General features: G+C 42.3%; 2 protein-coding genes across 4 annotated transcripts in view; both read right to left on the reverse strand.

The window, feature by feature from the left end:
• Positions 1-19440, reverse strand: part of LOC108266890 (E3 ubiquitin-protein ligase TRIM35) — a 63271-nt gene extending 43831 nt beyond the window's left edge. Inside the window, exon 1 of the mRNA XM_017470715.3 lies at positions 19429-19440. The gene's annotated coding sequence lies outside the window, so the exon portion shown is untranslated. The remainder of the gene's footprint in view (positions 1-19428) is intronic.
• edar (ectodysplasin A receptor) overlaps positions 5807-24081 on the reverse strand; it is a 33744-nt gene continuing 15469 nt past the window's right edge. For 2 of the 3 annotated variants that reach the window (XM_017470728.3, XM_053680660.1), the window contains exons 4-12: positions 23455-23636; positions 22759-22844; positions 19345-19428; positions 19125-19250; positions 17575-17649; positions 14988-15051; positions 13341-13551; positions 12195-12255; positions 5807-7495 (exon numbers count right to left, since the gene is read on the reverse strand). In XM_017470728.3, the coding sequence (XP_017326217.2) occupies positions 7167-7495; positions 12195-12255; positions 13341-13551; positions 14988-15051; positions 17575-17649; positions 19125-19250; positions 19345-19428; positions 22759-22844; positions 23455-23636 (1218 nt within the window). In that variant the 3' untranslated portion in view covers positions 5807-7166. The other variant, XR_008396514.1, reaches the window with a different exon arrangement.

Consider the following 24081-nt stretch of genomic DNA (forward strand, 5'->3'; position numbering starts at 1 on the left):
GTATGGGAAGATGGATTCGGTGGTCTCGTATAACAAGCTTAATTTTACATTTCTGGTCAGGCGTAACCACCATAAAAACATAAATACTGTTTTAACGACTGGACAAAATCATATTTCTGAACACTTAACAGGCTGGAATAACGACGGTAAATAAATCAGGCCCTGACAGGCACTTCGGCTCTTCAGAAAGGCTTATTATTACAGCCTCTGGCTAAAAGCCACTTGTGAACAGACGTAACGCAGAAGGAGAACGCGCTATTCTGAGAGTGTGAGAACCGAGGTTTAATAAAGTTCTGAATACCAACAACAGAGACACAAGTACACAGTCAGCTCCGGACTGTTTGGTGGTGATGGGAAATTTAATTCAATTATCTTCATCTCACGATGAAAATGAGATAATGTCACCTTTAGTAGAAGAAAATTCTGAATATCCACAAACCCGAACAGTAACCGTGAAGTTTAAAACAGCGGACGTTGTAGTGAACGTTCCTGGAAGAGCACACGCCTGTATTGTCCCCTCATGTATAATAAGGAGGATGTTGAGAGGCAAATAATTCCCCAAGGATCACAATTGTAAATATGCAGAAACTTTTTTTTTTGGTCATTTAGTCTCTAACTAAACAATATATTTAGGTGACATTCCACAAGAAAACCTTTTCTTTCATCTAACCACAAACGCCGAGTTCACCAGACACTACTGGAACCTTGACTGGACCTGGGATCAGGATGGGTTCGAGTAAAATGGATTGTTATACAGAGAAGAACCTGATGTTGGGTGTGATGGAGGCTCTGTGATGATGTGGAGCTGTTTTACTTTCAAAGGCCCAGGAACCTTGTTAGTACACATGGCACCGTGGACTCCATGAAGTACCAGGAGTTGAAAGTCTGCTTGCCTCTGCCAAGACGTTACAGCCGGGTCACGGTTGGACCTTCCAGCAGGACAATGATCCGAAACGTGTCCAAGAGCAAACAGAAATGCTTCAGTGACCACAGCATCAAGCTTCTGACACGCCGGTCCCTCAAAGGATCCCAAGCCACGGTTTGTCTTTCTCAACAACCGTGACTGGTTAAAATGAACTGTAGTCAAGACACTACTATCAAGCGCTAGTGTGTATGATGTAGCCTTATCCTTAACTCTAGACACCCGGCTGTAATCTTCTACTTTCCTGTCAGAACCTTAGCTTCTGTGTAGTCAAATAAAGGTGAGTGGAGTACGGCTGAGCTGTACTGAGGAAGTTTTAGGGATAATAGAGGTAGAAACAATCAGGCATTGATGTGAACTTGCAAAAACTTGCTCGAGGTGAAGACAAGAATGAATGAAAGGTTTAGGAACAATAAACAGGGCAAATCACAAGGTGAACTGTTGGGCATTGCTCGAGGATCTCTGCCAGTTTGACAGCTAATTACAATCTCGTCATGTTTATACCAACACATTCAACATGCCCTACAGTCGTAGCAGACACAATGCATATCACTAAGGTACTTCTGTTTAAAATCTATTTTTTAATTGTTAGAAAACCATAGCTTGTGCCACAGGACCAGCCTAAATAATTTAGTGAAGTGAGTCATTTTTGTGCTTTACATGACAACTTTACATTTACAACCAATTTACACAGAATTTAGAAACTCTCAGTTGGGAAATACACAGCTAGGTGTCGCTGGTTGGAGCCAAATAACAGAATCTATGTCTAGTTAGTGTTCTTATTAGTCCACCTGCCATTTTATGAAACACCTCAAGAGCTACGGCACCTGGAATTCAATGAGAAGTCTTGTGTGATGAAATTAAACAATCTGTAACACGTCTCTAACGGTTTAATGTCCCTGTTTCCCTGTGAGGTGTTAGCTGAATGTTTAGCTGATTTATGCTAATCACTATTTATCTGATTAACTGCTGCAGAGTTATGATGACTTTTTTTTCAGCAGTTCTTCTCCTGCACTCAAAGATAAAGGTTCCAATTAGAACCAAAAAGGGGTTTTCAGCTTGATGTCATAGGAGAACCCTTTTCAGTTGCACAAAAAACCTTTTACTCTCGAGTTCTTAAAAGAACCCAGAAATGGTTCTTCACAGCAGTGCCACAAGAAACCATATTATCATAAGTTCTCTTAAAAAAACCCAACCTTTATTAGTGCTTTAAGGAACCCAAGGTTCTTAACCTTTTAGGGTTCACTTTAACCTGTTATGGGATGATACGTGGAAGAACCAGTACACTGCTCTGAAGAACCATAAAGATAATTAACCATAAGGAGCTTCTTTAATCACCAAAGAACCATACAGCTCAACTCAAGAACCCTATACAATGAAAAATGGTTCTTGACAAGAAGAAGGTTTCATTTTTAGATTGTGTCCCAAAAAGTTTCTTCTATGGTTTCAATCAAACTGTTACAATAAGGAGAAATATAACACAGGTCCAGACATCACCATTACTAACCATACAGGTGTAAATATTTATTTACAAACAAAGCTGCTGTCTCACCTTACTTTAGATGAGACAATTAATTACATATCATGTATTAGCAAGATAACTGTGAATGGTTATCCTTAAACAAAACTTGCTAACAGATACTTAGCTGAGGGGGACAACGTCAGTTAGAAATACGTTAAATTGGCAAAATCAGGTGAGGTAGAATTCTCCTACTGATACAGCGGCAGTGACTGCTAAGGAAAAACTCTAAAAAGGCTGGAACTGGGGCTGTGGCTGAAGACATTGTGGGAGGAGGCGGAGCTTGGCTGACTACAGACCACAGAGCACATTCAGAAACAGAAGGAAAGCCAACTTTTTAGAGTTTATTGAGATACACCCAACAGCTGCTAGAGGACAAAACAGGAAGCTAGAATCCACCAAAGAGGAGTGTACAGGCCAGTACAGGGACCACACAAGGACTGCTTCACGGTGGAAATCGATAAGGACCTGCCAGAAGAAGCACTATATCCAGATGGAATGGCAAAGGGCAGTGATGGTCTTCATTCCTAAGCAGCAGAAGGTCAGTGACATCAGTGACTTCATTAAAATGTTAACCTGGGAAGATCTCCATCCTGGACAAGAGGATAACACCAACTGGAGAAACAGGTGTGGGGGCCTCGCTTTCTTTGGTGTTTGGAGCTTTCGACCTCTCTGGTTTAACAGCATACTCTAACCCTAAGGATCCTGTGGAAACTGAGGAGGACCTGCTAGAAAAACTGAAGAACCCCTGTATTCATATAGAACGGTGAATGGCTGCAACGTTCATTCTTAAGGAGCAGAAAGCCAGCAACATCAGTGATTTCAAAATGTAAAGGGGAAGATCTGCATTCTGGCCCAGAGGAAGATCTCATGGATAATAGCAACAAACAAATCCAAAGAACCAAGACAGAGAAAGTGATTTAAACCCACGTGATTGGATCTTGCATTGACCTCCAGTGAAGTTCTTCATATCCGTGTGTACACACCATTGATAAATGAGAACCCTGGCTCTTTTTTCCATGTTCACAATACTAACTACATGTTCCCTACTAACTACGAGGGCATTTTTTTTAAATTGTGAAAGAAAACTGTCCTCCACTGATAATGTCTCTAACACAACCATATAGAAGAACTACCGCGCTCCAAAGCAGGGTTTAATATCCCTCGAGTCAGTCTGACCTCGACGATGAGAGAGAAAGAATCAGGGCTGGAACTGCGCCATGTTTCTCCTCCCATGAGTGGACTCTGTTACGCTTCTTTGAGCGCTAAATGCTAATAACGCGGTTTGAGAAGCAAACCCTCAGGAGCTTGTCAGACTTAAGCTTCTGAAATCCTGTGATCGTTGTCCGAGGTCAAATAAATCATAAAAAAAATCACTGTTTGAAATCTGAAGAATGCAGAATTTCACAAGCTGTGGTGTGTTTAGACGAAGTCACTAATCCCCAGCTGACTCAAACCCCAGTGCAGCATTTGGAACAAGACCAAATTTAATAAATTATATGGATGAACTGTGATGTGATGTTCTATACAGTAATTTAACCTTTACAGGGAAGTCTTATTAGTAGCGTTGAATTCAGTCCTGAATGAACACGTTCTCACACATCACTGGATTAATGTTTAGTGTTTAACACACACTGTACTGCATTAACACTTTTGGTGCATCTATAGTTCGGAACCTGATTTTGGAACTTGAGAAAGCTTTACAGAGTTATTCGCACAGCTAGCTGGCAGTTATCAGCTTAAATAGAACAAAAACATTTAAAGGACATCTTTTGGATGTGTTTACGCTCAGTGGGTGTTTATTCCCAACCTGGAATTTCGTTGGGATTATATGTCGTATGTGTCATGAAGCATGGTGGTGGTAGGATCAGTTTTTAAGAGCTAGCCTTGGTCTCTTTATGCAATTGTTTGCCAACAGAACATCTTTAATGATGAATATAAAACTCTGTTTAAAACATGTAAAGACTTAATTTCAAAGTGAAGTGGAGCCTTATTTCAGACATTCTGACGATACTGCAGTTTAATCAACTTTACATCTGAAATTAAGTTCAATACGTTTTTTACAGCAAACGAAGTACAATTCCACACTTTCATGTACAGTTACAATCAAAATTATCTACTATCACTGCAAATCAGGTTTATTGTCAGAATGTTCAGACTTTCAGCTGTTTGTAATGAACACATCAAGCAAAAGCAATTTTAATAGTTCGACACAATGAACGCTTCAAGCGGTTTCCCCAAATTCAACTGAAAATGCAACTTATAATGACTTCTCCAGTCTCAAAATTATTCACCCCCTTCATGATGAGCATCTTTAGTACTTAGTAGAGATCCTTTTGCTGTTATGACCTGCTGCAAACGAGGTGCAGAGCTTCTGCAGCGTTCCTGAGGAATCTTCTCCCGTTCCTCATGAGCACTGGCCTCCAGTTCAGGAATATTCTTGAGTTTGTGTGCTGCAACCGTCTTCTTCACATCTCACCAGAGATTTCCTATGGGGTTCAAGTCAGGTGACTGTGATGTAAAATCTTCCAGAACTTCTTCTGTAACCAAGTCTTGGTGGAATTTGAGGTACGCTTGGGATCGTTGTCCTGTTGGAAGGTCCGAATACGCCCAAGCTTCAGCTTCCTCACAGACGGCGTGATGCTTTCTCCTATGATTTCCTGATACTTCAGTGAATCCATCTCACCTTCCACATGCTGCAGGTCTCCAGTGCCAGAGGATGTAAAGCAGCCGCAGAGCATCACCGAGCCACCACCATGCTCGACTGTGGACAGAGTGTTCTTTCTTCATTCTTCTTCCTCCGGACATACTGCTGATCCATCGTGCTGAAAAGTTCCAGTTTTGTTTCATCGCTCCACAGAACACAATCCCAAAACTTATTTATATGATTCTGAGCGACTTTTCTTGTGCTTTTGGGTCAGTAGTGGTGAATGTCTTGGAAATCTGGCATGGAAACCTTCTGTTTAGTACACACCTTACTGTGCTCACTGAAACCTCAGTGTCTGTTACACCGAGTCTTGCTGCAGGTCTTTTACGGTCACTCGAGGGTTTTTCACAACCTGCCTTCTCAGAATTCTGCTTGCAGCCGTTGATATCTTTCTTTTTCTGCCCTGTCCAGGTATTTCATATATTTTCTGCTCCTAGACAGTTCAGGTATTTCATGTGTTCCAGCTCAAGCACACCTGGTGCACTAATGAAGCCCGTGATTAATTGCATCAGGTGTGCTTGAGACAAAACCTGTTTTACATATTTGTGCTGTTGTGAGGGATTCTATTCGGGGGGTGAATAATTTTGACTTCAACTGTATTACATGAATATCAGCTTTGATCTGCAACTCTTATAAAACACCACAGAATAATCAGTAGTCTAAATATAATTATTTTATTGATAGTTATTAACATGATGCATATGTACAGTAATAAGTTAATAATATATACACTCATATTTGGTAAGAAGCTTTCTTTTGCCTTGATGCTGTAAATGAGGTAACTTGAGCAGGTCTGTACACGGCGAGATTACCCAGGTGTCTTTCTAGCTTTCTGTGTCCTTTAGTTCCTCTCGGAGCTCTGCTCTATTTAGCTGTCAAACAGCTAACAACGAAACACAAACATTAAAAACCGTGAAACGTGTAATATCATTTCCGTACGGTTCTGCTGCTTGTCGCTGATTGCTTGAAACGATCAACAACACGCCATAAATGCAGATCTGGAGCTCTTCGGAACAACTGAAAGCTTATTAGTCATCCTTTAGTCTTTCCTTCTGCCGTGGTGGACCTGTCTCCAGTTAGCTGCTTGCTGCTTTTTTTTTCTTTTCTTTTTTTTCCTTTTTTTTTTTTTTTTAAGTTAACGAGGTGCTGGAAATTGCAGGCACTTTATACCGAAAGCCGTAAATCCACTGATTTCAGCAAAATAGGGCAAGAACACACTCTCACACACTCTCACACACTCACACACACTCACACACTCACAAGTTCATTTCTCAGTCCAACATTTGGTCCACAAAAAATCTGAAGTTGTTAAGACATTTTTTTCAGATCTCACACGTCTCACAATATAACTACACATATATATATATATATATATTAGACATGTGGCAATAATCTTTTATACGACAAACTGCACAATATTGTGATCGTGCATACTTCAAAATACCGAGGGTTCGTTCTGAAGCGCTGCTGAGTTTGGAAGGCAGCACAGGGACGACTGACCTCCAAGGATCCTTATTTTGGACAAATTTAAATGAAAATTGCACTTTTAATTACAATTAAAAACCAATCCAAATGATCTTTCAGTTAAAATGCTGCCAGATACCATGCCCTTTTTTTTACTTCTAGATATAAGAGCTGTAGCTATCAGGATTGTTAATATCATTAATTTAATATCAGCATCCTGACTGTGAATAAAGTAGAAGCTGGACTAATTCTGGAGAACGTCACGAGAAACGACGTTTCAGACGAAGTCCTTCATTACAAGATGAAAAAGATTCTTAAGAAACTTTTGCATGCAATTCTTGAATTTGTCCAACCTCTAATTTTCTCGGGACAGTCATTTAATTCAGGAGGTCCTTAATTCTGGGTGTCCAGCACAACATTGGTCTATTTTGGACTTTTAAATGAAAAATTTTCAAGTCGCAAAAGAAAACACTAAACAAAAAAAAAAAAGATGACCAGAAGGGGGCGCTGCTCTTTCTGACACTCATTCATTGTTGCTTAGTTTGTTGGATCTCTCAAACGCTAGCGCAACGTGAAGAAATCGTCAGATGTTGGCCAGAAGGGGGCGCTCCGAGAATATCGAAGCATAGTGCTTCGACCACATCCAACCTCTCGATCTGGACGAGTCGAGCTAGCAGGTCCGGGATGCTGTAGCCAGCCGTGCTGACACGGTCGAAGAGCTGCATGCCGTCTGTCATTCCTCCGATTTCGTCCCGTTTTAATCCGAAGCTCTCGGCCAGGTGACGCCACGTCCTGACTAACGCCTTCTCCGCGCTGTAGGTGGTGCTCAGCATGCGGCTCGTTCGCTCCAGGCAGTCAAAGGGCAACTCGACCGGACTCACACCTTTAGGAGGAGACACATGATGGGGTAAAATGACTTCACAGAACGATGATCATGTTTTCCACAAACTGCCAGTTAGTTACACCATGTTGCACATATCATGATATCGTGAGCCTGAGGAGGTGCTTTATTTTCTGAAAGGTGGATCCAGGACTTATTTTAGTTTAATATAGTAATATTGTAATGTTCCGCGGTTCACTAGATCAGGCTTGATGTGGGTATTATACAGACATATGAGCTATCTAAAAACTATTTAGACCATAGATATCTCCACATTTTGTAGTGTTACACCCTGGAACTCCACTGGAATTATATGCCATGAAGTACGGTGGTGGTAGTGTCGTTCTTGAGCGTTCTCCTTGGCCTCTTGATGCTTCTCTGACTAATCCCCTCTTTACCTGGTGTTAGACGTCCGGCTCTAGCAGAGTCACGGTTATGACACATTCTTCCCATTATCAATAGTTTAATCACTCCGATTTAAAACTCTGACACTTCTCCAGAACGTTCTCCAGGATTTGCTTTGATAGCTCCTTGGTCTGCATGATGCTGTTGGTTTAGGTATGCATGTTCTCTGTATTTATATTAAGATCATGTGACGCTTTAACTGCACACAGGTCGACTCCATTCAACTCATCCTCTGACTTCTGATGGCACCAGAACTAACGTAGGAAGTTTAAAGCAACGGGGATGAATACATAAACACAGCTTAAAGCCGTAATACTTCCCCCAGAGCATTATGGGTTATTTTGTGTAGATTCATGACTTATAATCCCAGTGAAGTCCATTCAGTTCAAAAGGAGGGAAACCTTATTTAAGGCAGAGTGTATCAAGATCTTTCTGACAAATCAATTCATGGGGTTTCATTCGATCTTATATTTATCACGCAAAATGTTTCTTTGGTGCTTTTTGCTACTTAAAACTTTAATATTTCATTTCAAAATCTTTGGGTTTGTTAATTAAGACCAGGTCTGTAGGTCTGACTCCAGCTGAACTGTGTCCTGATTTCCACTTCACAAAGGAGTTAAACTGTCCCCTTAACATAGTCCTGGCCCATGTGAAAACTGAGTTTGACTTGTTTTTGCTGGAAGCCATTATCCCGAACCCCTGAAAGGTCAGTGTTAACTCTGCACAGTGCCAGTCACTACAGGTGGCATTCATTTCGCTGTCAAAACATCAAGATTTAAAAAAAAAAAAAAACCATGCAGAAGTCGATCGCTGTAGAAAGGCCTGGTACAAAATGTCCTGCTTTGTTTACTCAGATTTAATGCATTCAAGACACGAGATGCATGACGGATGTCCTCCAACTCACATGCACGTTTACTCCGCTTACTCAGAAAACCACACTTTTATTGCATTCTTTAAACTCCAAACGGATTATTCCTGATCCTCTAAGAGGAAAGATGTTGAGTCACATACGCGACCCGTCAAAAGTTTCAATTATTGTCATTTTCCACATTTTATAATAATAATAAAGTCCTCAAAACTCTGGAGTAACACAAATGGAACTATGGGAATTATGTTGTGATAAAAAATCCAACATAAATCGGAATAATTTTATATTTTATCATCTTCAAAGTCGACGCCCTTTTTGTCTAGAATTTACAGAGATGTGTTCTTGGCGTTTTCTCGACTGATTTCTTGAGGAATTTCGTGGAGATGCTTTTTAAACAGTATTAAAGGAGTTCACACCTACACTGGACTCTTATCTCCTGCTTTTCGGAATATTTCCCTCCGAGTCGTCCGTTTAAATATAAAATTTAATTATTCGTTTATTATTTTGTAAATAAAATGTTATTTATCTAATGAAAGAATTGAACATGTCTGCATGATTATATTTTTGTCTACGACTCTGATTTCACACGTTTAATCTCACACCTTCAGATCAAAAGGTTTTTAACATCATGAGAAACATTTCAGTAGAGTGTCCACAAACTTTTGACCCATAGTGTGATGTCGTGTTTAAGGACATCACTCAATAGGAGTTTTTCTTATTTATTTTGGGGAAAAGGACTGTATAAAGATGAGAATACTTCAATTAGAATACGAGAGAAATTACTCAGCAAAGACTTAATACTGAAATCGAGTAGGTCAGTACTCATACCTCTGACGTGACTACAGACTTATTACGTGTTTGTGAGAGTTACACACACGGGGCGGAGTTTGTCTAACACAGAGGCGTGTCACACTTACACGTGATTCTGAACTTGGACTTAAGCGCGAAACTGGTTCGAGTGAGGAGCAATACCAAGTCCTGTGGAATGCCACTGGAGGATGATTTTATTCTTATTTATTTTATTCATTCTATAACTCAAAAAAGCGTGATCAAATCTGTGATGTCACGAACAGACATTCAGATTTCATGCCCTCGATTTTTATCTCGTGGCTTCATTAATTTCAATAAACTCTCTGTGTGAAGTGTGAAATAGCAGGTTGTGCTGGATCGAGTGCTATTATTTACACTCTGCTGCTGAATAAGGAGCCATGTTGTTCATTTAAACCAAATGTGGGCTGATTCATGCAGAAATATATTGGAAATGTAATATTTATTCAAAATTGTTATTTTACAGTATACAGTTTCTCGTTGTTGAATTGTGTGTTGCTGAACCCCACATCGCATTACGTTTGGCAGTCGGCATTTTCTGTATCTGATTATTTTCAGGTGTAAAGGTGAGTGTTTGTGTCTATACGCTGGTGAAGAAAACACCCCCAGCCCACCTATGAACCCCGTCTCAGACGCTTCTACTCGAGACAGGAACTTCCTCACCTAAATATTAACATAACTTTTGGATTTCAAACCAATGTTCTGTCATGTATAATGTCTAGTCGTACATTTAGATTTCATTGTATATATGACATGCTATGTAGTTGATTGCTGATGTATGAGAGTATACTGATTTTATATATATATATATATATATATATATATATATATATATATATATATACACACACAGTATCTCACAAAAGTGAGTGCACCCCTCACATTTGTGTAAATATTTGATGATATCTGTTCATGTGACAACACTGTGCTACAGTGTAAAGTAGTGAGTGTACAGCTTGTGTAACAGTGTAAATTTGCCGTCCCCTCAAAATAACTCAACACACAGCCATTAATGTCCAAACCGCTGGCAACAAAAGTGAGTACACCCCTAAGTGAAAATGTCCAAATTGTGCCCAATTAGCCATTTTCCCTCCCCGGTGTCATGTGACCTGTTAGTGTTACAAGGTCTCAGGTGTGAATGGGGAGCAGGTGTGTTAAAGTTGGTGTCATCGCTCTCACACTCCCTCATACTGGTCACTGGAAGTTCAACATGGCACCTCATGGCAAAGAACTCTCTGAGGATCTGAAAAAAAGAATTGTTCCTCTACATAAAGATGGCCCAGGCTATAAGAAGATTGCCAAGACCTTGACACTGAGCTGCAGCACGGTGGCCAAGACCATACAGCGGTTTAACAGGACCGGTTCCACTCAGAACAGGCCTCGCCATGGTCGACCAAAGAAGTTGAGTGCACGTGCTCAGCGTCATAGCCAGAGGTTGTGTTTGGGAAATAGACGTATGAGTGCTGCCAGCATTGCTGCAGAGGTTGAAGGGGGGGGTGTCAGCCTGTCAGTGCTCAGACCATACGCCGCACGCTGCATCAAATTGGTCTGCATGGCTGTCGTCCCAGAAGGAAGCCTCATCTAAAGATGGTGCACAAGAAAGCCCACAAACAGTTTGCTGAAGACAAGCAGACTAAGGACATGGATTACTGGAACCACGTCCTGTGGTTTGATGAGACCAAGATAAACTTATTTGGTTCAGATGGTGTCAAGCGTGTGTGGCAGCAACCAGGTGAGGAGTACAAAGACGAGTGTGTCTTGCCTACAGTCGAGCATGGTGGTGGGAGAGTCATGGTCTGGGGCTGCATGAGTGCTGCCGGCACTGGGGAGCTACAGTTCATTGAGGGAACCATGAATGCCAACATGTACTGTGACATACTGAAGCAGAGCATGATCCCCTCCCTTCGGAGACTGGACTGCAGGGCAGTATTCCAGCATGATAACGACCCCAAACACACCTCCAAGACGACCACTGCCTTGCTAAAGAAGCTGAGGGTGAAGGTGATGGACTGGCCCAGCATGTCTCCAGACCTAAACCCTATTGAGCATCTGTGGGGCATCCTCAAACGGAAGGTGGAGGAGCACAAGGTCTCTAACATCCACCAGCTCCGTGATGTCGTCATGGAGGAGTGGAAGAGGACTCCAGTGGCAACCTGTGAAACTCTGGTGAACTCCATGCCCAAGAGGGGTAAGGCAGTGCTGGAAAATAATGGTGGACACACAAAATATTGACACTTTGGGCCCAATTTGTACATTTTCACTTAGGGGTGTACTCACTTTTGTTTCCAGCGGTTTAGACATTAATGGCTGTGTGTTGAGTTATTTTGAGGGGACGGCACATTTACACTGTTACACAAGCTGTACACTCACTACTTTACACTGTAGCACAGTGACATTTCTTCAGTGTTGTCACATGAACAGATATCATCAAATATTTACAAACATGTGAGGGGTGCACTCACTTTTGTGAGATACTGTGTGTGTGTGTGTGTGTGTGTGTGTGTGTGTGTGTGTGTGTGTGTGTATTAGTTTTTGACTTTTGTAACAAAAACAGATTAATTTAAAGATCAGTGAAATTTCTAGAAAGAGAAGACGACGTACCCTCGGCAACACCACACGCTTTGGCGTACAACTCCAGGATTTTTTTCCTCCGACTGTGAATCTGCAGCAACAGACAAAATAAGTGGATTAGTGTGTGTGTGTGTGTGTGTGTGTGTGTGTGTGTGTGTGTGTGTGTGTGTGTGTGGAAACCTGAACCAAAAGAACCAAAATATAAGATTAGAGCAGTGGTTTGGACGCTTGGCAGAACGAGATGCTCGTTTGATCTGGTGTCAGCTGTATTCAGTTAACTGATGTTGGGTTTGTGTAAATAAGACGTTCAGTGTGTGTTTAGATCACTAACATCTGCAGTAGTAAACGTTTCTCATCTTCAGTAAACAATGCAAGTTCATATTTTTACAGCTTTTTCTAAAATTCTTAAAAAAGTTCTTAAAAAACTCATTTTACTACATTCTTATATACACAGTACATATATATGTAATTTATTTATATATTTACTTTATCATCATCACTTAATGCACTTTGCTCCATTCTCATGTTTTATATGTTCTGTATTTTACTTTCAGTTACATTTTCTTACTTCTTTTTCAATGTATAATTAATTCTTCCGTAATTTTATTTATTTATTAACCTGTAGTTCCTGCATTTCACCACACCGTCACGTTTTACTTTTATTTTTAATATTCCTATTTTTTTTATTTTTTAGATTTACCACATTTTGCTTGAATGTCATATTTTCTTACTTAAATCTTTATTTAAATTTGATTTTAATTTTCTTATAAATAAAATCGATAGTGACTGTATTTTCTCATTTTTACATTGGTATTTATTCATATTTATTTTCTTACGTGTACATTTTAATGAGTGTTTACTGTTCTTTTTCACTTCCTCCTCATGTTTTGTGTTATTTGAATTTTCGTGGTGATGTATAGGGGATCAGCTCTCAGGATTGTGTTTGGATGTTCATGATCAGTATCCTGAGTTAACTCTATTTTTATCTTTCTCTATTTGAATCTGTACTTTGATCCCTTTTATTATACGTAGTTATTAATTTGATCCTGAACTCGTCCTGGATTAGCCTAATATTAGCTTATTTTAGCTGATTTAGTGAAATCTTCTCTGTTTTTAATTATCCTATAGAATTATTTCTGGATTTTCTGAATGAGCTCGCTTGTTTTTCGCTCTCACCCCCATAGTTCTGCTGTTGTTGCTGCAGTTGTTGTTGTTGTTGTTGACGGTGGTGCTGACGGTGTTGTTTGAGCAGGTCTTGTCTCGGGTGAGATGAACGAGTGATAAAAGGCACAGATCGGTGGCTCCTTGTTTCTCCTGCGCCGCTTCTTCATCGCTGTCGATGCTGCGGCTCAGCAGCTGCTCGTTCTCGGACGACGCGTCGTTTTCACTGGAAAAAATCACGTGTGTGTTACTCGTATTACAAACGGCTGCTAAATTGTACCACAGCTGCCTCTGCATTAGCATCTACAGTATTTTAGCATCAACGCTTTAACATGTTCGTGAGCAGTGAATTCAAATTCAAAAGCATGTTACTTTATGAACATTTCCTGCGCACACAAAATGGAACTTGCTACTTAAGTAAACCAACATAACAGAAATACTTTTTTTTTTTTAAAAACAGCAAACCCAGTCATGTTCAAATGTAGCATTGTTAGCATCGCTGCAGCTAAAGCTAAGCTTCACCTTAACAATTCTTACGCAACGTTCAACATTTGGAAGTTAAAAACCTGCTCATTAAAACTATGTTTATTATTATTATTATTATTATTATTATTATTATTTACCTCAGTGTTTTTTTCCTCAGGAGGTGACTCGCCTCCTGTTTTTAACATGTAGCTAAGCAAACTGCACAAACTCTGGATTCACACTCGCCTTCATCCCGGGCCAGAAAAATAAAAGCTCTTTGTTGACAAAGACGGGTTAGAGACGCTCACAGAACGTCATTGTTCCTCAGAAACACGATACCTGCGCCAGGGTTTGGCAACCGCTAACATTAGCGAATTGGCTGGCATGCGCCGCTTAGCCGCCTTACATGCGGTGTGAGGAGGGAGAAACGCCTCTTACTGTTCTTCACCATGTGTAAATGATCACTCCAGGCTACTACAACTCTGTTTTCCCTCAGATTTCTTAAAGACCCTCAGTAGATGTGAAAGTTTTTTAAGCGAACTTCAAGCTAACCTTTGACAGCAGTTTGTATTTAATACATGATGTAGCCTTTTCCGTCCAAAATGTTTATCACACATCGTTTATGTAAAAAAAAAAGAAGAAGAGTTTTTATTATAAATGTTAGAGCTGAATAACAGTAATAATCAGGACCGTGTGAGTGAGGTGGAGATGATGAGTGTAATTATTGCTGTCTGTTAGAAATGACTCAGTGACCTGTCAGTCTGCACCAGACGTCTCGGGGGAAACGCTCACCTCATTTATCCCTCAAAACTGTGATTCGACAGCGTTTGTGAAAAAAAACCTAACATCTTCGCCCTGAGGTGCGTTTTCATCAGACTACCTCAAACCACATAATGTTTCCATTCAGGAATAGACGAAGAAGAAGAAGAAGAAGAAGACAAGCTTAGCTTAGTTCTCATCTCCGAGCACGCTGAAAGCGCTAGCAGCGAAACCTTTACTGCTGGAACTTGTCCTGTGGTGACTTAAATAGCGTCAGAGGGAAAAAAAAAACTGCTAAGAAAGAAAGAAGAAAGTGTGTTGTTTCAAGTTCACGCAGAGTGCAGCGGCCCTGACGTCGCTCACCTTTAAACCTGGGATGGAGTTTTCTTCATAAACACTGTTTATGAGGGTTTTTTTAAAAAAAAAAACATTCCTTACCTTTTTACTGCTTTTGTTGGAGGAGGCTTGAACTCGTCCTTCTCTGTGAATATTACAGCATTCTCTAAAAAATTTCAATAAAAACGATTTCGGTTAGCAAGTGAACAAACCTACAAAATCAGGATCAGCACTGGATTTGATTTGATTTCAAATATATAAATAATTTATAAAGAGATTCAGTCTAGAGGAAAGCAGCGCTAAGTGGTTACGCGATATGTTCAACATGTTCATGTTAATTAGCATGGGCACCAGCACTGTTCTTGTGAACGCTTCAAATTATTGACAAATATGATAGCTGTCTTTTTTCAGTCAAATTTGTGTTTGAACTTGTTCCCATGGTTACCTTTAAACTTTTCAAACAAAACGCACTGTTCATCAGAACAATGAGGGAAAAAACAACAACTCATATTTGTAAATATATGGTCCTATGTACTGTAGCTAGCTAAACCCCACGTAGCTAGCTGTCTACGCGGTTACATCGCGTTAGCTAGCTAAATAGTGCGTGCGTACCATGTAGCACATGTAACTTAGTTATAACAATATCTTACACATTTTTTTCCGTATTAGTTTGAATGTATATGACGTCACAGAGGGTGTAATGTTTAAACAGAATGCTATTAAAGAGTAGCATCTTGGACACGCCCAGTCCTGATCTCTCCGTCCCTCACTTTCAGCTAATAATAGGTGCTTTTCTGACCTTTTGCCATAACCTGACAGCTGAGGTGTGTAATCACAGCGGGGATAAGTGAGGCAGGATAATTGAGGCAGGAGAGAAAAGAGGGTAATTATGTTATTGCAAAGTCGGAGAATTTATGGCCTGAAGTGAGGAATGAATGCCAAACATTCCATCACACACTAGCGTGAAGGAGGGAGAGGAGAGGAGAGGAGAGGAGAGGAGAGGAGATGAGTGGAGTTTAGAGGAGAGGAGTGGAGTTTAGGGGAGAGGAGTGGAGTTTAGGGGAGAGGAGTGGAGTTTAGAGGAGAGGAGTTTAGGGGAGAGGAGTGGAGTTTAGAGGAGAGGAGTGGAGTTTAGAGGAGAGGAGTTTAGGGGAGAGGAGTGGAGTTTAGAGGAGAGGAGTGGAGTTTAGAGGAGAGGAGTTTAGAGGAGAGGAGTTTAGAGGAGATGAGTGGAGTTTAGGGGAGATGAGTGGAGTTTAGAGGAGATGAGTGGAGTTTAGGGAGAGGAGTGGAGTTTAGAGGAGAGGAGTTTAGGGGAGAGGAGTGGAGTTTAGAGGAGAGGAGTGGAGTTTAGAGGAGAGGAGTTTAGGGGAGAGGAGTGGAGTTTAGAGGAGAGGAGTGGAGTTTAGAGGAGATGAGTGGAGTTTAGGGGAGAGGAGTGGAGTTTAGAGGAGAGGAGTTTAGAGGAGAGGAGTTTAGGGGAGATGAGTGGAGTTTAGGGGAGATGAGTGGAGTTTAGAGGAGATGAGTGGAGTTTAGGGGAGATGAGTGGAGTTTAGAGGAGATGAGTGGAGTTTAGGGGAGTGGAGTTTAGAGGAGAGGAGTTTAGAGGAGAGGAGCGGAGAGGAGTGGAGTTTAGAGGAGTGGAGTTTAGAGGAGAGGAGTTTAGAGGAGAGGAGTTTAGAGGAGATGAGTGGAGTTTAGGGGAGAGGAGTTTAGAGGAGAGGAGTTTAGAGGAGAGGAGTGGAGTTTAGAGGAGATGAGTGGAGTTTAGAGGAGTGGAGTTTAGAGGAGAGGAGTTTAGAGGAGAGGAGTGGAGTTTAGAGGAGATGAGTGGAGTTTAGAGGAGTGGAGTTTAGAGGAGAGGAGTTTAGAGGAGAGGAGCGGAGAGGAGTGGAGTTTAGAGGAGTGGAGTTTAGAGGAGAGGAGTTTAGAGGAGAGGAGTTTAGAGGAGATGAGTGGAGTTTAGGGGAGAGGAGTGGAGTTTAGAGGAGAGGAGTTTAGAGGAGAGGAGTTTAGAGGAGTGGAGTTTAGAGGAGAGGAGTTTAGAGGAGAGGAGTTTAGAGGAGATGAGTGGAGTTTAGAGGAGAGGAGTGGAGTTTAGAGGAGAGGAGTTTAGAGGAGAGGAGTTTAGAGGAGAGGAGTTTAGGGGAGAGGAGTGGAGTTTAGAGGAGAGGAGTTTAGAGGAGAGGAGCGGAGAGGAGTGGAGTTTAGAGGAGATGAGCGGAGAGGAGTGGAGTTTAGAGGAGATGAGTGGAGTTTAGAGGAGATGAGTGGAGTTTAGGGGAGAGGAGTGGAGTTTAGGGGAGAGGAGTGGAGTTTAGAGGAGAGGAGTTTAGAGGAGAGGAGTTTAGAGGAGTGGAGTTTAGGGGAGAGGAGTGGAGTTTAGAGGAGAGGAGTGGAGAGGAGTGGAGTTTAGGGGAGAGGAGTGGAGTTTAGAGGAGATGAGTGGAGTTTAGAGGAGAGGAGTGGAGTTTAGAGGAGAGGAGTTTAGTGGAGAGGAGTGGAGTTTAGAGGAGAGGAGTGGAGTTTAGAGGAGAGGAGTGGAGTTTAGAGATGATGAGTGGAGTTTAGGGGAGAGGAGTTTAGAGGAGTGGAGTTTAGAGGAGAGGAGTGGAGTTTAGAGGAGAGGAGTGGAGTTTAGAGGAGAGGAGTTGTCTGTAGTTATTTTTTACATTCCTGTCCTCACCTTGAGCTTCTTTCTTCTCCTCCTGCTTGTTCATCGGAGCTTCTATGGTCTTCACAATCTGACCGGAACAGCATGCTGGGAAAAAACAAACAAACAATAAGACGCTCGTTCAGTTAATTATTAAATATAATATTATTATTTATTAACTCCTACAATTATTTTCCCTCCGAGACGAAGATGTTTTTATTCTCTCTCTCTGTTCCCTGCTGCTGTTTTCATTTAATGTGAGTTTCTTTATTGGAGCGATATGGAAACTCAAAGCAAATATCTTTGTGTTTGTGTATCTTTGTGTTTGTGTGTGTGTGTGTGTGTGTGTGTGTGTGTGTGTGTGTGTGTGTGTGTGTCTCAAGTTGCAAGACCACCATCTAACACTCATATGATTTCACTTATGGTTTATTCCCGAGGCCGCACTCTGGGACAGAGCTAACGCGGCGGTTCAGAGCGTAATCCTCAGACATGTTAGACGAAAGAGGATCAAAGGATCAAAAAGGGAGGAGCTTAATTTAAATCTCACAGCAAAATCACAATACGGCGTCGCTAGAGTTTCCAATTCTGTTCACTTCTTTATCTCCTAGCGTCTTTATCTTAAACAGTTACACTTTCACTTCACACAGTATTAATAGTGTAAACCTGCTGAATCCTGGACTGTGATTGGTCAGAAGGAGTTGATTAGTTTTCTGTAACAGCAGCTCTAACAGTAGCACAGGTTTATACAGTATTAATCCGCTCGCTCCAACACGTTATCGTTTCCATAGTAACAGCTCATTCATAGTGAAGATGAAGTTCCACAGCGCTACATGTTACTAGAAATGGATAAAAAAAAAACTGTGTATGATGGGTTGTTTCGGTGAGTTGCCTTGTGATGTGTCGCGTCACACCACCCTGCTGTGGATTATTTTCCTGTAACAGCATGCCATGTTGCTTTTTTAAATAAACCCAGCACTAGGGTAGTTATCTAATACAGTGGGTAGCTACAACTAGTCACCAAGTCTTTAATGGTTTCCATCAGATAATTAACATCAGGTTGAAATTAAAGAAAGTATCAGGAACATTATGTTAAACTACCATTAGAGACCACCAAAGCCCATTACAGACCACCAAAACCCTTTACAGACCACCAAAACCCATTAGAGAACACCAAAGCCCATTAGAGACCACCAAAGCCCATTAGAGACCACCAAAACCCATTAGAGACCACCAAAACCCATTAGAGACCACCAAAACCCTTTACAGACCACCAAAACCCATTAGAGAACACCAAAACCCATTAGAGAACACCAAAGCCCATTAGAGACCACCAAAGCCCATTAGAGACCACCCCCATTAGAGACCACCAAAACCCATTAGAGACCACCAAAACCCATTAGAGACCACCAAAACCTATTAGAGACCACCAAAGCCCATTAGAGACCACCCCCATTAGAGACCACCAAAACCCATTAGAGACCACTAGAAATCTCTGATGGTTTTGAATAAATGTTTCTACCAAACCAAAATTTTACGCTTGGGATTTGTTTTGCGTTTCTTTAAAAAAGCTGTCGTTCTCTCACCTTGGCCGCTCGTCTTAGCTTTCAGGATGTAAAACATGATGATCATCACTATGGCGATGGCCATGATGAAGATGGTTGACATGGCGATGATGAGGGCTGTTGCTAGGTGACCCTGCCCTGTTGGATCTGCAATGCAAAGAAAGGAGATATTTAAAAAATCATGCGCATCGGATTGTCAGTACGAATGTCATATAACACGCATTTAGAATGTTCTCCGTACCTTTTTGGGCATGAGGGAACGTGGTGGTGCTGGTGGACGGTATTCCCGGGACATGCTTCGTGGAAGTGGATGTCGTTCGCATACCTGGGGAAAGATATATCATCGTTACTCACACCGACGTTTTATTTCAGCAGATCTCAAGCAGATAACAGTCAGATATACACCGTACACCAGCTCAGATAAAACCCCAAACCTGGAGAAAAAGTTCTGCATGTGCAACTTGATATACAGTGGTGCTCGAAAGTTTGTGAACCCTGTAAAATTTTTCTACATTTTTGCATAAATATGACCCAAAAGTCCTAAAAGTAGATAAAGAGAATTCGATTAAACAAATGAGACAAAAATATTATACCTGGTCATTTATTTATTGAGGAAAATGATCCAGTATTACAGATCTGTGAGGGGTAAAAGTATGTGCACCTTTGCTTTCAGTATGTGGTGTGACCCCCTTGTGCAGCAATAACTTAAACATTTGGGGTAACTGTTGAACGTCTTGCTCTTGGAGTGATCGTTGTTGGTCTCCGCTCCTGGGGAAGGGAGCAATGGTGTTGAACTTCCTCCATTTGTACACAATCTGTCTGACTGTGGATTGGTGGAGTCCAAACTCTTTAGAGATGGTTCTGTGAACTTTTCCACACTGATGAGCTTCAACAACTCTTCTTCTGAGGTCTTCAGAAATCTCCTTTGTTCGTGCCATGATACACTTCCACAGACATGTGTTGTGAAGATCAGACTCTGATAGATCCCTGTTCTTTAAATAAAACAGGACGCTCACTCACTCACTCACACCTGATCATCATCCCACTGACTGAAAACTCCTGACTCTAATCTCACCTTCAGATTAACTGATAATCCTAGAGGTGCACATACTTTTACCCCTCACAGATATGTAATACTGGATCATTTTCCTCAATAAATAAATGATCAAGTATAATATTTTTGTCTTGTGTGTTAAATTGGGTTCTCTTTAATCTACTTTTCAGGTTCACAAACTTTCGAGCACCAGTGTTACACAGGAAGGATTAGCGTGAGTGAGTTGTTGTTTTTCTTGGCGGTTGATTTGAGCTCCAGCTGTTCGCTGCTCCTGCACCTCGGTGTTGCTGAACATGACGAGCTGAGCCTTGCTTCATTCAGCGGCTGGTTTTTAAAGTCAGAACTTTGCCTGACGGTGACGTTCCGAGTGAAATGGTTGAATGGCTAATGGCTAAGTGGAAGGTGATTGCTGTTTTGGCAGAAGACGAAAGCAGTTGTGTTGAATGGATTTTAAAGGCTTCGGGTCGTTGGTTATTGACTGGTTCAAGCTAACTCTGAGCTGAGATTCTGATATTAATGATGCTGAGATTAGCACTAACGCTAAACGTGTCGCTCCCAGTGGAAGAGGAGGACGCTGATCTTTTATTATTATGAATAAGATAGAATGTATTTTATCAGTGATGTTAATGTTTAAAATTTATCCAGATGTTCGTAACACGTTACTCTGCTGAACGTTTCCCTGCACGCACAAGCACGTTAATTTTGTTTTTTGTTTTTTATACGCCTTCTGGACATTTTCTCTTTTTTTTAAATGATCTGAAGCTAACTCTGCTGTGTGCGACTGTAATTAGCAGATTAGCTGGCAAGCATCGGCTCGTCTTTACCGCCGTGTTTTCCTCTGCATAGCTTTAACCAGAAAATGTCTTCAAGGCTCGATGTGAGGTCTTTAATTAAAAATATTTTTTAAAAAAAACACCTGCCTCATTTCTGACTTTCTGAAAACAAACAAGAGTGTGTGAGTGAGCGTGTGTGTGTGTGTGAGTGGGCGTGTGTGAGTGTGAGTGTGCGTGTTTGAGTGAGCATGTGAGTGAGCGTGTGAGCGTGTGTGTGTGAGTGTGTGTGTGAGAGAGCGTGTGAGTGAGCGTGTGAGCGTGTGTGTGTGAGTGAGCGTGTGAGCGTGTGTGTGTGAGTGTGTGTGCGTGTGAGTGAGTGTGTGATTGTGCGTGTGAGTGTGTGAGTGAGAGAGCGTGTGAGTGTGTGCGTGTGAGTGAGTGTGATTGTGCGTGTGAGTGTGTGAGTGAGAGAGCGTGTGAGTGAGCGTGTGAGCGTGTGTGTGTGAGTGTGTGAGTGAGTGAGCGTGTGAGCGTGTGTGTGTGAGTGTGTGTGCGTGTGAGTGAGTGTGTGATTGTGCGTGTGTGTGCGTGTGAGTGTGTGAGTGAGAGAGCGTGTGAGTGAGCGTGTGAGAGTGTGCGTGTGAGTGTGTGAGTGAGTGAGCGTGTGAGCGTGTGTGTGTGAGTGTGTGTGCGTGTGAGTGAGTGTGTGATTGTGCGTGTGAGTGTGTGAGTGAGAGAGCGTGTGAGTGAGCGTGTGTGTGTGAGTGTGTGTGCGTGTGAGTGAGTGTGTGAGTGAGCGTGTGAGCGTGTGTGTGTGAGCGTGTGAGCGTGTGAGTGAGTGTGTGATTGTGCGTGTGAGTGTGTGAGTGAGAGAGCGTGTGAGTGAGCGTGTGAGCGTGTGTGTGTGAGTGTGTGTGTGCGTGTGAGTGAGTGTGTGATTGTGCGTGTGAGTGTGTGTGAGTGTGTGAGTGAGAGAGCGTGAGTGAGCGTGTGAGCGTGTGTGTGTGAGTGTGTGTGCGTGTGAGTGTGTGATTGTGCGTGTGAGTGTGTGAGTGAGAGAGCGTGTGAGTGTGTGTGCGTGTGAGTGAGTGTGTGATTGTGAGTGTGTGAGTGAGAGAGCGTGTGAGTGAGCGTGTGAGCGTGTGTGTGTGAGCGTGTGAGCGTGTGAGTGAGTGTGTGATTGTGCGTGTGAGCGTGTGAGTGAGTGCGTGTGTGTGCGTGTGAGTGTGTGAGTGTGTGTGCGTGTGAGTGAGTGTGTGATTGTGCGTGTGAGTGTGTGAGTGAGAGAGCGTGTGAGTGAGCGTGTGAGTGAGTGCGTGTGTGTGCGTGTGAGTGTGTGAGTGAGAGAGCGTGTGAGTGAGCGTGTGAGAGTGTGAGTGAGTGAGCATGTGAGCGTGTGTGTGTGAGTGTGTGAGCGTGTGAGTGAGTGTGTGATTGTGCGTGTGAGTGTGTGAGTGAGTGAGCATGTGAGCGTGTGTGTGTGAGTGTGTGTGCGTGTGAGTGAGTGTGTGATTGTGCATGTGAGTGTGTGAGTGAGAGAGCGTGTGAGTGAGTGTGTGATTGTGCGTGTGAGCGTGTGAGTGAGTGCGTGTGTGTGCGTGTGAGTGTGTGAGTGAGAGAGCGTGTGAGTGAGCGTGTGAGAGTGTGTATCAGTGTTTTTTATATACAGTGATAAACAGATGAGAAACTGCGTATGATGATATTTTGCGTGTGACTCTCTCTCTCTCCGTGTCGTCTCCACTGGATTGAGTCGGAGTCGGAGTGAAGTCGCGTCTCCATGTTCGAGACTCGATGTTAAGACATCTCTGAGAATGAAAGCTGGTCTTACACTCTTTGGTGTTGCGTGGAGCGTTCTGACAGGAATGACACATCATGCTGTAGATGTTTCTCAGACGATTTTCCAAGATGAAGTACCTGTGTGAGGAAAAGAAACGCTAGCTTTATATAGAACTGTAACTCACACACAACTCTTCAGTGACGAGATCAGAATGGAATCTGTACATCATTTTATTTTCCTGCTGTTGATTTTTAACATCGACCTGCACATGTAAATGAGTTCTGTACGCCTCTGGACTTCCTGTGCGGCTCTGGACTTCCTGCGCGGCTCTGGACTTCCTGCGCGGCTCTGGACTTCCTGTGTGGATCAGTTTGTTGTGATTGTTCCTCCATTTTGTTGCCGATTTTTTTACTCGAATCGGCGAAATCGCAATTGGTATGAAATTGTGTTTGTTGGTAAACGAGACGTTTTAGCTGTGCTGGTGAACTGAAGACGGTTTTGGCTGTGATTCACCGTGAGGTTTGTTTTCTGTTATAAATAAATGGTGATGTATTCAGAGACTCTTTAAAGCTCCGGCCTTCAGTACATTAAATACACTCAATAACCTTCTGCTAAAGAGCAGCACTCTGTACATTCACATTAACACTGCAGGGGCTCCTCTTTAACCGGGGACAGTAACATGTGTGCTTGTGTGTGTGTGTGTGTGTGTGTGTGACCGTGTGACTGTGTGTTTTTGTGTGTACACACCCGGGTAAACAGGCTCCACACTCGGCGTCGCTCTCCCTCGTACCCGGCGTCAGCACCGTGGCTTTGTACAGTGCGTTACAGTCTTTATGACGACGACAGATCTCATATTTTCCCCTGGAGAATTTCCCCGGAGGACACGACACACAGTCATAGTCTTCATCCTTAACACCGTAGCCGCAGTTCTGCACACACACACACACACACACACACACACACACACACACACACACACACACACACTTGTATTACAATGTACTGTGCCACTGGGGACCAAAAAAATCATCACCTCCTCAGAGGCTGATTCAGAAACCTAAATAAGAGTGAGTTTAGATAAGAATATGATGTAATTCAAGCGCATACACAAGCATTCGTGCTGTGCTCAGAGCCTCAGTACGCACCCTTCAGAGGCTGCCTAAAGATCAAGGGCCCTTTTTTATCTCCTTTCCGAAAGAGGTAAAAGATCACAGGATGCATCTATTACAGGCCGAGAGAGCTTAATTAGAGAAGATGGAGAAACACGAGAGAGAGAAAGAGAGAGAGAGAGACATACAGAGAGGAAGAGGGATGAAAGACAGGAAGAGGAAGAAAGAGAGGAAGAGAGAGGGAGAGAGGGGCGGGGTGGATGTG

This window comes from Ictalurus punctatus, chromosome 6, assembly GCF_001660625.3.
Source record: "Ictalurus punctatus breed USDA103 chromosome 6, Coco_2.0, whole genome shotgun sequence".
NCBI classification, from domain to species: Eukaryota; Metazoa; Chordata; class Actinopteri; order Siluriformes; family Ictaluridae; genus Ictalurus; species Ictalurus punctatus.